Raw genomic sequence first — 13,412 nt, forward strand, 5'->3', positions numbered from 1 at the left:
GCAGTCCGGTGGAAACATTCGACGAGCGCACGGCAGTCTGGCCCTACGCGAGCGCAGTGTTCGGGAGCACCTCAGTACGACACACAGCGGTTTGATGCTTTGACTGCCAGTATTTGCAGTTTTCGGAATTTTCGCGCTGCTCTCGCTTCGTCCGTAGCACGTTAGCGCTGGAAAGTTTGTTTTGCTGGTTTTTGCTGCTGTTTATTTGCCACCTAGCGGGTTGTACGCGCCAATGGTTAAATATTTGTAAATAAAATGCTTATGCAAAATAAACAAGCAGCAGCGCTTCTAATCTAAGAAAAAATTAATTAAAATGAGTTGGCACACTTTGTAAAAATTTATTTAATTGGAGCGAAATTGCGATCAACCCAAAATGGCAGCGCCCAGGCAGCGATGCGTTGCTGGGCGCTGCGTTGTGAATTTTGCGCAAGGATTGAACTAATTTAGGTGGTTAAAAAGCAGTTGCTTTTGTAATGAAAATATCCCTAGGACATGGAACCTTCATGCAAAGGTGCGTCTGGAACTTCAAACGCAGCCCGCAACTCGGTTTCACTCACTTGGTGTTAAAGCTAAAACAAAAAATCGTCACTCCGCAAGACATTTTTTGTCTTGATCGAAAACAGTGTTACGTTTAAAAGGCACACCGTGCTGGTGCACATACTTCTGCTATCTTAACGTGAAATGCTGGGCTAGTTGTCCAAGGACCCACCGCTGATTGGCTGACGGGTGAGAGAGAAGGTTAACACGAAAGATGACAAGGATGGTGGGTAAAGGGAACGCATGCGCAACGGAATTGCCTGGCAATTAGCTAAACATTTGTCTCTGAAGCCAGATTCAGCATGTGCCATATTGGGCTGCTTTGCAGACAGGTAGAAACCACTTGTTGGTCTGGCCTTCGCAACAGCACTGCCTTCAACTGCCTTGGCTTCGAGGTTGACCATTTGAAATGGGTGACCTGAGCGCTACATTAAACAGGTCCACCTTTGTCAAACAACAGTGAGGTGATTGAAAACGTGCAGAGGAAATGAGGGGAAAGTACTTTCCACATGGAGCCAATTTTCTGCTGCCAACGAGACGAATAATTTGTGTGTACCATAAGCCCTGTCGCATCTGGCATTTCTGGGCAGGACCATATTGCCCATGTTTGCCACTTCCCTTCACTCTCGGGCTCTTCGATTTACAGTCTCGGACTCACCGCGGACTCCCCGAGAAGCAGTCCGGCATTCGATTTTCCCATGTATACCTATGGCTTTGGGGAATCCTCGGACTACCCGCGGACTATCCGCAGTGAGTCCGAGACTGCAAATCGAAGAGCCCCACTGTTTAGCATTATTGGAATAGACACTTTGTCACTTGTGGTCCCACTGTTCCGTGCATACTTTGCTTCCAAGTCTTCTGTTACACAGAGGTGCTGCTGTATTAACTTAAATGTTCTAAGTTATTGTTCATGTTAATGTTCATTTTTGTTTTCCTGCTTTTATAGGCACCTCCCATGCCGTGCACTTCTTTGCAGACATGCATTATTTCACTGTGTGAAACACAGCAGTTGAGGCAGCTTGTTTTCTGCATTTATTTTTTGGTATCCTCTATTATGCATTTCATGCAGCTGTGAATGATAGTTTCTATAAGATGCAGACATTTGTCTGTACCAGCTGCCTTTGAGATCAACCACTAGGCATTCTGGTATAACGGGCAACAAGATCTCCGATGCGGTCGCCAGAGAAGCCCACGACCTCAACTTCACCGTTGGAATCCCGTTTTCCAACGAGGATAGCAAAGCAGCTCCAATCGACCTAGGATGGCAACTCCAGCTGCCGGCTTGGCAGGATCCTCTGAGCAGTTATGCGCCTCTTCGTGCTATAGACCCTCAGTGCGATTTCCCGTATCCACGGGGTCTGCCAAAGCGCACGGAAGGTGTACTACACCGGCTGCGACTTAATGTTGCATACACCGGAAGCTTCTTGTTTAAGTTGGGCTGGGTAGAGTCGCCATTGTGTACAGTGTACTCTACTACCAACAACATCAGGCACATTTTAAGCCACTGCTCGCGATATGCCAGTCAGCGGGCAACAGCATCGAAAGCGCTTGTGCAACTATGACACGGATGTCCTCTGAAACTCTCACACTTCCTTGGACCCTGGCGAAATCGTGGGGAAGCAGTGCTGGGTACAAAAACACTGCTTACTTTTCTTGCGGAAACAGGGCTAGAAGAGGTTCCCCTCTTACTCCCCTTTCTTTCTTTTCTTTTCTTTTTCTCTCTATTTTTCGCTGTCACGGCTCACTGTATTCACCCCATCTGGAGTAGCAAGCCCTACCGTTAGTGGGGCTGACCTCTTCAGCTTTCATTAAAGGCGTTCTCTTTCTCTCTCTGCAATAATGGTATACATGGTGACAGCTTAGTGGACCGCTCATCCACAATTTTGCGCACTCTAGCGGGCATTTCGGGGTGGCCAGTGGCCTTGCAAAGGCTGGGAAAAAACTTCCTGTTCCTTCAAAGCTGTGGCACTGTCCGGCAAGGCAACAGTCAATGAGCCCAAGACGGAACCACTCACGAAAGGTGGGACGTGGGGAGGGAAAGACAAGGGTAAGAAGAAAGCGATTGTCTGCCATTTTTAACCGACAAGGCAGGCAACATTACACAGGTAGTGTTGCTTCCAGTGCCTGAAATGCTAGCCTCCTAGTTGGCTTAGTTGGCAGAACTATCCTAGATATGCGGTGGTCGTGGGTGTAAATCTCAGTCCAGGACGAATTTATTCCTCAACTGTAAAGTTTTCTGAGAAGGCTGTATAGCTTTTCTGTGTGGCTGCATTTGGGGTGGATGTCAAATTTTTCTTGGCACAAAAAAACCGATGGTGATTCACAGTGGTTGGTTTGGAGCGGCAACCAAATCCACCACAGATAAACAAAATGCAGTTCGGGATGGGCCATTCCAAATGGACCAGTGAAGCACTATCAACCCAGTCTTAGTCCCAGCTCTCTTCAGACCAAGAAGGAGCGCTCTACAGCAGAGCGCGCTCATCTGAGAATCGGCATCAAGGCCAAAGTCTCGTTTCTCATGGCTTAAAATAATCTCCCTGGGAAAAACACTGATAATTACCTACCATGAATCAAAGCGAAAAATTTGGTGCAATCCTGGTCGGTGAAATCCGTCGTAACATGACGTGGAAAGAGACGTTTCCTCCCCCTCTTGTCACCTCATGCTTTGGCAACACTGCAACATGCCTGTCCGCTCATTCCTCCGGTGCAAGTTTAAGTGCCATAACTCCCCACACCAAGAGCTGTCACTCTTTCCTTGCCAAAACACCGGTGTCACAAATGGTACTGGCAGCTCATTTTGTTGCGTGAACAGCATTACATGCTTTCTCCCGCTCTCTTGCAGCCCGGAAGACCAGCCTGCCGGCACGGTTCCAGTGAGTGTTGTATAGTTTGCTCTTCTTCTCTTAATCTTGACAGCACGTTGTCTTCTGTGACTCTCTGGAGGCAGATTGGTCGGTCGGTTGGAGTGGATTGCTTACATTATTTTGCCTGCTGTACTGCGTAATGTTGTCCATTATGTGCATTGTGTTTCATGTAAGCAGATTTCTGTAGAGTTCCATATTCTGTACTAGTTCTACATTTGTCTAAGCGGACGGACAAAGAATTTAGCATCATGTGGGGGGCAAGCTGGCGTGGCCAAAACTAGCTGCTGTAGCCTGTGGTGTGTGCTTTCTCTTGGTATCACTGACTGCAGGACAGATGGGGGCATTGGGAGCAGATTTCCTGCTTCTCGTTGCCTTGTGAATGGTGCCTGTGAACTTCCTTCCGTGTCACAGTCAGTGTGTAGCCTGGGTTTTACTGTCCGAAAAATATGCGTGTACGCAGCAGTTTGTGAGAAATTGAGCATAGCTGTTTCAATGCCGCCTTTCTTCCGAGTCATTTTTCTCCTTTCTGTGTTTTTCTTTTATTACTTCTGTGTGCGTGTGTGTGCCTGTTTCATCGAGTCTGGGTGGCAGTCATGTGGCAGCAGGGTCCCGCAGAAAACAGCGTGCAGTTTTGAGATTCCTCGCATAATTTTCAGGCGTGCGCTGTGGAGTGAGCGTGTGCGCCACATTCCCTGGACACTTGTTTTGTCACTCGGTGTAGTTGCAGCATACTCTCGCCACTGGGTAATGTTACACCTGTCCAAAATAAGCGCAACAGTGAAAAGAATGAAAAGCAAGTGTGCGAACCCCATCTCGCTGACTTCGTGCGCGGGGAAGGTCCTTGAGCACGAGTTGGCGAAGCGCTGGCAAGATTACCTAGAGCAAGAGGGGCTGTATTCTGACTCGATGATCAGGTTTCGGAGAGGCCTGAGCACCCAAGACGAGAGACAGCAGGGTGATCCTAGAATTGGACCTGCAAAGCTCCTTTGATCGTGTCAAGCACTCGGCCATCCTGGCGCAGGTGACGAAGCTCAACATGGGCGAGAGAAGTTATGAGTATATCAAGAACTTCCTCTCGGGGTGAAAGATTGAGCTGTTCGCAGGAGAGATCGAGCTACCAGAACGAGATATTGGCAGCGTAGGCACGCCCCAGGGGTCTGTTATCCCACCGCTGCTGTTTAACATCGTCATGATCCTGGTCGCCGAAGCGGTGGCTGGCGTCAAGGGCATCCGGCATACCATCTATGCTGACGATATTACGCTGTGGACGACCGGCGGCACGGACGCCAGTATTGAGAGGAGGCTGCAGAGAGCAGTCTCGGCTATCGAAGAGTGGCTTGACGGGACGGGCCTGCAGTGCTCGCCATCCAAGTCAGAGCTCCTGGTGTACTCGCCTCGCAAGGCCAGGCGACCTCTGTTGCCCCCGAGAGAGTGCGATCGCCTGGTTCTGATCACTAAGACCGGTCAGAGAATTCCCGAGGTTCCTGAGATCCGGGTGCTGGGCATGCTGATCAGCGGCAACGGCAGCAAGGATACTCTGATGAAGAAGTTGGCGATCAAGACAGCAAGTACCCTGCGACTGATCCAGCGCGTGTCGTCCAAGCAGGTGGGCATGCGTGCGGAAGGGCTCACGAGGCTAGTGCAATCCTTCGCTGTCAGTCACATAGCGGACACGGCAGCTTACCACAAGTGGTCGCAGACGGACAAGAACAAGATTGACACCATGATTAGAAGGTTGTACAAGCGAGCATTGGGGTTGAAGGAGTCAACGAACACCGAGCGGCTGATGCAGTTGGGCGTTCACAACACTCTGGACGAGCTCATCGAGGCGCAGCTGGCGGCGCAGCGAGAGAGACTGGCGGGGACCAAGACGGGCCAGGCCATACTCGAGACCTTGGGGTACGGCTATCAGGTCACGGGGAGGCAGCTTCACGAGCTCTGTGATAAAGTTTGAGAAAACGTGCGGGTGAGTCCCATCCCGAAGAACGTACATCCAGAGCACAACCGGGAGCGGAGGCGAGCCAGGGCCAAGTACCTCAACGAGCAGTACAGTGGTGACCCGAGAATGAGATACGTGGATGCAGCAGACTATGGAAAGGACAGATACGCAGCGGTTACCATCAACGCGAGAACGGGGGAAGTGTCCACTATGCGGTGTGTTAATGCAACCGAAGCAGAGGAGATTGCCATCGCCCTAGCAATGGCCGAGCCGTGGTGTGACACCGTCCTAAGCGATTCGCTAGAAGCCGTCCGAAACCTAGCCAACAGCCGGATCAATGACAAGGCAGCCAAGATAATCGAACGAGTGGTTGCGCAGGACGAAAGAAGAGTGGAAGTAAGGTGGATCCCTGCGCACGCGGGTGAATGCTCTCCGAATACCCCCAACCACAACGAGACGGCCCACAGGGAGGCGCGCGCTATTACTCACCACGCTCCCAATGTGGAGAGTCGTCCCGAGTGCGAATGGTGGTCGGAGACCAAGGACCGAGCGAGAGGCTATGGCGAAACACGCAAGAACATGCGGCTTTCGAGACGGGCGTACCCGCCGCCACATCGGTCTCTGGGTCGCGAGGAAGCAGTGTGGCTAAGAAGACTCCAGACAGCGTCGGTCACATCACCGGCAGTGTTACATCAGATGTTCCCGGACGATGACCCCGATGTCCTGCGCAGTGTGTGCAAGAAGGGACCGGCCAACCGGTGGCACGTTATGTGGGACTGTGCCACCGAACCGGACAGTGCCAGTTTCGAGAAGTATCCAGCGAAACTTCAAGGAGCCATTGAGTCAGCCAGCAAGGTAGATCAAAAATGGGCCATCCAGCTGATCTTCACCGCGCTTGAAAGGCATGGGCTCCGAATAGGGGCTAGTGCTCAGTAGGGCTGCGAAAGGGGATGCAACGTTAGGCCGCGTTGAGGCGGAGCCGTAAATCGGCCCCCGCCTACTGCAGGATCTTTGTCAATAAAGTCTTTTCCAATCCAATCCGAACGGAAGAGCGAAACGGCGCAGGCAAGCAACCACCGAAAGCAGGCAGTGCGGCAGTGCTTCGCTCCCCTTGCTGGCTTGGGTTCTGTGCACCAATTCTTGTGCCGCCCACCCATGTTCCCGCAGGAATTTCGACCTTCGGGACAGCCTGAGTGATGGCTCGGACGCAGTGGACGAAGAGAGTGCTGACGATCCTGCGGCGCAAACCAAAGCAGGGAACACCAACTCCGAACGTGAGTGGTTGCGCAAGGAGCGCGGCTCCACTTTGAATTGCTCCTGGTGCGCTCAATGAAAGGTCGTGGCTGAACAAACTCGGTCACACCCGTGAAAGTGAGTCGCTCGATTCAGTTTACCATTGTCAAAGTCTGGTGATCATATAAACACTATGCACAAACCAGTAGCACATTAGATACATTGGTCACCAGAGTGCAGTACACGAAAAAAGAAATGGGGGGGAGGAGGGGTGATTAAAACCTTGCAAAGGACTGGGTACTGTGCACAACGAGGTTATAGGGCTCACAAGTGGCTGGAGTAAAATTTTCTCCCTAAAGGCTGTCTTGCTGGTTGGGTTCTCCCAAGCAAGTGGTGTTGTGACATATTTTGAGTGGTTCTTGTAAACCATCTCCAGCATGGCAATATCGCTTGTTGAAGCATATTCTATGCATTGAGCCTCTCCCAACAGAGCTTGTGTAGATCAGGTCCACTGTGACTTTTTTTGCCTTTCTCTCGGTAACTGGGCTCCACTGTTTGCCAAGTCTAACTCGGATTCCATCTCAAAACTTGAAATGGAGCAAAAGAAAAACAAACAGCTGGATATAAGTGGCAGTTGCTGGTACAAAGTGTGCAATGTGTGTAAAATAATTTATGGGGATGTATTTGATGCGGGCAATAGTTTGAAAAAACTTAGTTCAGGCCAGACTACATGTGTAGGTCTCTTGAGTTTGGGCCAAGTGTTTGTCGCCTTTCACACGTTGGGTGTTTTGTGAACACGTTGAATTGCGAAGTGAAACTCAACGCGGGTGCTGTTTCCGCTGCAGATGCCTCGGCAACCTCCGTACAGCCGAGCTCCAAGGGGAGCGGCAAGTTCTCCTGCAAGACGTGTGGCCGCCGCTTTGACTCCAGGCTGAAGAGGACAAAACATCAGTTCACCCACTCAGGTGGGACCGGTTCGACTTGGCCGCAAGTGTTCTTGGGCGGGAGTATAACAAGCCTGCTATTAGTAATATAGTTTCAACAACCTATACACGTTGCAACGGTCAGGCAGTGGCAGTGGATACAGAAGGAAGGCCTCGACACTGAGGCTGCGTTTACCTGCCTCTGTCCCATGCCTGTAGTGCTCTTTCTTAACTTCCGCCACCGTGTTGAACTGCCTCGTTCAGTCTGTTGTGGTGATTGAATTGCTGCTCAAGCCTGGTGTCTTCATCTTTACCGTGTACTGGTTTAGTACTACACTTGGCAATGATGGGTGAAGTGGAAGCAAATGCTTTGATCTTTCACTTTTTGGACGTTAGTTGCTAGATAATCATGCAAGGCACAGACGTGGTTAATATGACTGAACAAATTCTGGTACTCTGTGTTAATTTCGGCCAAGTGCCCTCGTCTGCTACACAGATCATGTTAGTTACTGTATCTCGAGTAGCTGAGTTATTGTGACTGATAATTCGCTTATACCACTGAGCCCATATGAGCGCTTGACACCGATGATGTGCTTGTAACTGTAACAGCTAATTTTAAAAATTTTGCGCCCTAAAAACAGAACACATAGCCAGCGGGGTGTTCCTATGCATGCACCAAGATATATGTAAAAAAAGAAAGATGGATTCGTTTTTGTGGTTGAGAGCATCCCCAAATAATTAGCTGTTGTGTTCAGGTGCTTGTACTTTCCTTTATTCCGCTTGATTGAGCAAGCAACCAAGGATAATTACCTCCCTCTTTATCAATTGTAAAATGATTCATTTCAAAGTGATAATATTAATGAATAGTTGAGTACATTTGAACAAGGGCCCCTGAACGCTCCGAAACTGGGCCGAACAGATCTTTGCAGCATTATAATCTTTAGATCTGGTGTGGCCTACATTTTCTTTTCTTGCACCTGTTTTTTGCACTTGTTCCCAATAGCAGCTTTGGTGGATCTCGCAACTGTTATTATTCCCTTGTTCCACCGTTCCCCCATCATAAATCGCCCCGTTTTGAGAATGGAGAGTCTGGGTCGCTTAACGTTGGTTTTCTGAGTGGGCTTACAATGGTTGCTCCGACTTCCTGCGCCGCAGGAGCCAGCTCGCCCCTGGAGTGCGTCGAGTGCCATCGGACTTTCTCGAGCCGTCTCGCGCTAGCGGAGCACCAGGTAAATACGACACCTGTAGACACACTTCCCTCGGCGGCAGCTGTTCGGCGAGGTTGTAATGTAATTAAGGAACTCAATACACATCAACCTCCAATTGGTTCTCTGAGTGCCTTTTCACAACTTACAGGGGCGGACAAACAAAAATAGAGCTGGGAATCGGTGATCTAAGTGAATATCTATTTCCACCTTGTGATGGTGTAGCCAGGCGCTAAATAAGAGTCCTTGGGAATACGTGGTGTGCGAAAAAGTGGCAGGCTCCCTGCACTCACAGATAGGTGGAGGCCAATCTTGTGTGGAGCATATTGCGTGTGCTTTTGATACTGTGTGTGTTTTCATCTGTGATCTCATCTGTGTTTGTGTTTTCTCTTTTAGTGCAATAACCGACAGCAGTGGAAGTGTGCTGGTGAATCTGTGAAGCGCAAATTCTACACTTGCCGCTTGGAAAAGTGGCAAGATGTTGCCATGGACTTTGTTCGGGGCTACGTGTGTTGCTTCACTGAAGCAAAGCTCTGATTTTTTTGTGTGTGCGTGCCAGCTAACATAATACTTGAACCTCCTACAGCGAAACCTTTTTTAAAGAGCCAACCTGAGTTAAGAACTGGCTTAAAAAGCAGGGAAGCACTATCCTGCTAGTTTAATCATAATCAGCTTACATTGTAATGGCTAATTAACGCGAGGCTATGACAAGTGTTTTTTTAATCCAACCATTCTTTTAAACTAAATTGTATAGTAGTGTGAATGCTGTTGCAGGCAGTGGGGGATAACATATGCAAAACTTCACCAAACAAAGCTTCCTGTAAGCATAATTGTGCAAAGGAACAAACATACTATTATGAACAGAGTAAAGAGGTAGGGAATGAGATAAGAAAATTCTCGGCCCATGTGTTTATATGACCTGTTAACTGGTGACATGACCAGCACTTTCATCGACATTGTTACGGCACGGAGCAACGTACAGCATATGGCTGCACAGTCATGGTGCAGAGATAAAAGAACAGCGCAGATGCATCCTGCCTAGCACTTTTGGTGTCAGAACAGAGTCGCAAGAGATTTTGGCGGTAATAGTTTCACCCTACCGGCCAGAACAGTTGTGAAGGAAGTTCTGTGCACACAGCCACGCAGACCAAGGCGAAGAGGTGTTTCATCAGCAAATAACATAGCTTAATAGAGCAAACGTTTTCTCCGAAATAAACTTACAAAAGCAGATGTCAAATAAGCAGTGAACAGCTGCGCACTGTTTACAGTCAACAGATTGAGTACCACAACCACCCTCAAAACTAAAACATTCAGGAAGCATGCTTTACAGCAGTATCAGTCTTCATTTTAGCGACAGTTTCTTTTACGTGTCTAAGCAATTTGGCCGACATTGAGATTTGGGCTTTTGTGACCAACTAATTCTTGCAGAAAGCACTGGCACCGTGCATTGCTCTCATGCTAGGCTTACACAACCGTGTTCTTTCATGTCCAGGCATGGCACGAGGACCGGATGCTCTACTCGTGCTCCACGTGCGGTCGGCAGTTCCGGCAGAACACCGGCCTGTGGCGCCACCTCCGGACCCACAACCCGGACGCACGGAGGCGGCGCTATTCGTGTCCCCGGTGCGGAAGGGACTTTGCCCGGCGCGACTACCTCAGGGAGCACCTGGCCAGCCACGAGGAAGTGCAGCACAGGCGACGCTTCGTCTGCGACATCTGCAAGCGGGCTTTCCTGCAGAGCTCGGATCTCAACCGGCACCGGGGCACCCACGCCGGAGAGCGCCGGTTCGAGTGTGGCGTCTGCAAGCGCCCTTTTCTGAACGCGGCGAGCCGGAAGCGCCACGAGAAGGAACACGACCCGGCGCAAAGGGTGGCGTGCCCAGAGTGTGGGGCCACATTCAAGCGTGCGTGCCAGATGAGGGAGCACGTGGTCAGGCAGCACGGTGACTCGGCACTTTCCAAGCTGCGTGCCCAGACGAGAAGGCGGATCGGTAGGAATGGCAGGCTAGCGGAGGTAGCGCAGACTACGAAGTCACCGCTGGGACCTCGTAAAGATGTCTTGTCGAAGACGAACGACTGCATCGATGGCCCAAGCGGTCGCCCTGAAAGTAACGTTGACTGCCTGTTAAGGGAGAGGTTAGCCAGTGGTGTTCAAGTGGCATTGGCTGATGACCTCCAAGCTGGGGACAGCAGAGGACCAGAGAGGAGCGCAGAGGTGGTCAGCGTACCGGTGACCTCAAGTACGACAAGAACTGAGGTTTGTTCTGACCCGCACCAAGTGAGTGATGATGCGGGTAATACTGCAGGACTTGTCAAACAGGCAGTTACCGAACCAGAAGCCCGTCGAGAAGCTTCCCTGCTGTTGCAAGATGCTGGCGGTGACGTTTGTGCAGAAACGCAAGTTTTGGACCAGGGGGACATTCTCCAGCGCTCACTGGGCAGTCTACCCATCGACTGCGCCGAAGCGGAGAATTCTGGCGATTGCACCGCCCTGCAGTCCGAATTAGACTTTGTGAATCGGCCAGATTTTGGGAGCCAAGCGTACTACGACTGGCTGGCGGGCTTCACGTCCATGTGTAACCTCACCACGTTGCCGTTGGACAATGGGACCTTTACCAAAGTCACCCAAGTGCTCAAAACTGTCAGCGATGCGCTTGCGATGCCTTCGGGCGTCCTTGCCTGCCGGGAGAACTTCCAGGTTTTGCTGGGCATCTCGGAAGATCTCCACCGAACTGTCACGAGTCACCTCAACGTTGTGCTCGAGAACTTGCAACCGTTGTAACTGTTATTTGTTAGAGTAATGTACAGAGGGCAGCACACTTGTCTGCAACACAGCTTTCATGCTTCCAGCCTTATCCTGCCTAGCCTGAAAAGGATTTGATGAAAACTGCTGCTCCATTGTGAAATCTAAGTCAACCACTTTCCTCCTCAACGTGTTCGTAAAACATTTCTGTGTGTAGTTTCCAGAGGTACAACTACTAGATGTAGTTGCATTCGCTGTTATAGACAAGTGTGTTGTGCACTGCACTTGCATTTTGTACATTATGTGCATATGTACAATGTGTAATAGTGTAATGAATGCTGTGAAGAACCATTGTAAATTAGGCTACATCGGGGTGGCTATACTGTTGCCATGTGGCTGTGCCTTTTGCACAAACCCGCGATGCCATCATCATGGTGCATAAAAAATAAAATGTACCTGTCTGGCAACGTTTTTCCAGCACACCTTTTGTATAAAAAAGGTGACATCCTGAATTATAAAAAAGGAACAGCGCAAACTCAGACAAGACACAAGAAGAAGGAGGTGACAAACACGAGCGCTGACTTACAACTGAGGTTTATTCCTTGGCTTTTCACATATATAAGCCAATAGTCAAAAGCACAAGAAAAACCGAAAATTTCACGATAGAAGGAGATACGAAGCCGCTCGTCACGCTTCACCGACGCCATGTGCCACAAACACTTGCTGTACTATTGAGGGACAGATAATTAATCTCTTTCTGCGAGAGGGACAAGGAAGGAACGCTAACAAATTTTATCTTTTCTGCGCAATATTTCTGCGGCTTCAATTATTTCTCTTGTTATTTTATCTTTGTGTCGTGAAATGACCTGCGTTTTTTGAAATATTGGGGCGCAGTCGCGGCAATCCTGACAGTGGACACCTAAGTGGCCACTAATCGCCGTATGTACGTTATAGTTATGTTATTTTAATCTTTCATTTAGGCATCGTCCAGTTTGGCCTACGTACGTTTTCCCACAAGACAGCGGAACGGAACAGGCGACGCCTTTAACACATTCAACAAACCGGTTTTCGTGCTTTACGGAGCAAGACTGCACTGTTCTTTTGGTTTTGTTTACTCTAGAACAAACAAAACAAAACCTGTTTACTCTAGGTTTTGCGTAGATTTCTTCTGTAGTAATGAGTACATGCCTCTAAAACGCATTTTTCAGTCAAACCTTGCCACAACCGATCCAGGAGGTTCATCCGTAGTCATCCGGAATTGTGGTTCTATGCTCGTCTCGCATTCAAAGGAGCCAAAGGCCTCAGAGAGAAAGGGAAATCACTCTAATGAGCTCGAAAGTGCTGAGGCTTCGGAGGTTTCAGTGGTGGTGGTAATATGCATTTTCTAATTTTTATTTACAAAGGATACAAAGACACTATGTTACATTCTGGGGAATTTTGGTGTCTGCGGAAGTATGTACGCCTTGAATGAGGGGGCACAAGGCAGTAGCTGCAGATGGTGGTGCAAATGCTGAAAATGGTGACGATCATCCTGTTAAGGACACTTTTTGCTTGATTCTTATTTTTGTGCTGCACAGAGTTTATGGACGCCAACCTTTTGCCTTTTTGCATTTTGTGGATCTAAAAAACCAGTGTCCTTTCAGTGTCCCAATAGTTTATTTTTGCAGAGGTCAGCCTTATAACCGTTCCTAAATGAACCTGTATAATCAAACACCATTTATTTGAAGTAACAGCACTCCATGGATCCACTTCAAACATCCTTCATAGGATAATAATTAGGGCTATAGTATTTGTTTGGCCAGGGAAGCTTCAGTCATACCCCCTGCATAGCACCTGAAATGCCTTTGCAAACGCCTTCATGAGTGATAGAATCCACATTGTGAATAGAATTATGGGAGGGAAATTCTTTACTTCTCTTTGGAGGAACATACGAACTGCGATTATTAGTATAGTGATGTGTTGAAAGAG

The 13,412-nt window shown here is 49.1% G+C and overlaps 1 protein-coding gene across 3 annotated transcripts; it reads left to right on the plus strand.

Annotated features, from left to right (window-relative positions):
* Positions 1–362: 362 nt before the first annotated feature.
* On the plus strand, positions 363–11,991 carry LOC144138878 (uncharacterized). Of its 3 annotated transcripts, none has more exons than XM_077671377.1 (6): positions 363–511; positions 3,380–3,410; positions 6,508–6,614; positions 7,419–7,538; positions 8,652–8,725; positions 10,194–11,988. In XM_077671377.1, exons 1-6 carry the CDS (start codon positions 493–495, stop codon positions 11,481–11,483), a joined length of 1,641 nt encoding a protein of 546 aa, XP_077527503.1. In that variant the 5' UTR covers positions 363–492; the 3' UTR covers positions 11,484–11,988. The 3 variants fall into 3 exon arrangements, with proteins under 3 accessions (XP_077527503.1, XP_077527504.1, XP_077527502.1); XM_077671378.1 differs by lacking the exon at positions 363–511 and adding an exon at positions 2,538–2,557 and having other exon boundaries at positions 10,194–11,989; XM_077671376.1 differs by lacking the exon at positions 363–511 and adding an exon at positions 3,204–3,318 and having other exon boundaries at positions 10,194–11,991.
* Positions 11,992–13,412: the final 1,421 nt, after the last annotated feature.

Source organism: Haemaphysalis longicornis, unplaced genomic scaffold, assembly GCF_048455015.1.
Source record: "Haemaphysalis longicornis isolate Haplotype H1 unplaced genomic scaffold, Haemaphysalis longicornis Haplotype H1 scaffold_5, whole genome shotgun sequence".
In the NCBI taxonomy this organism is placed as follows: Eukaryota; Metazoa; Arthropoda; class Arachnida; order Ixodida; family Ixodidae; genus Haemaphysalis; species Haemaphysalis longicornis.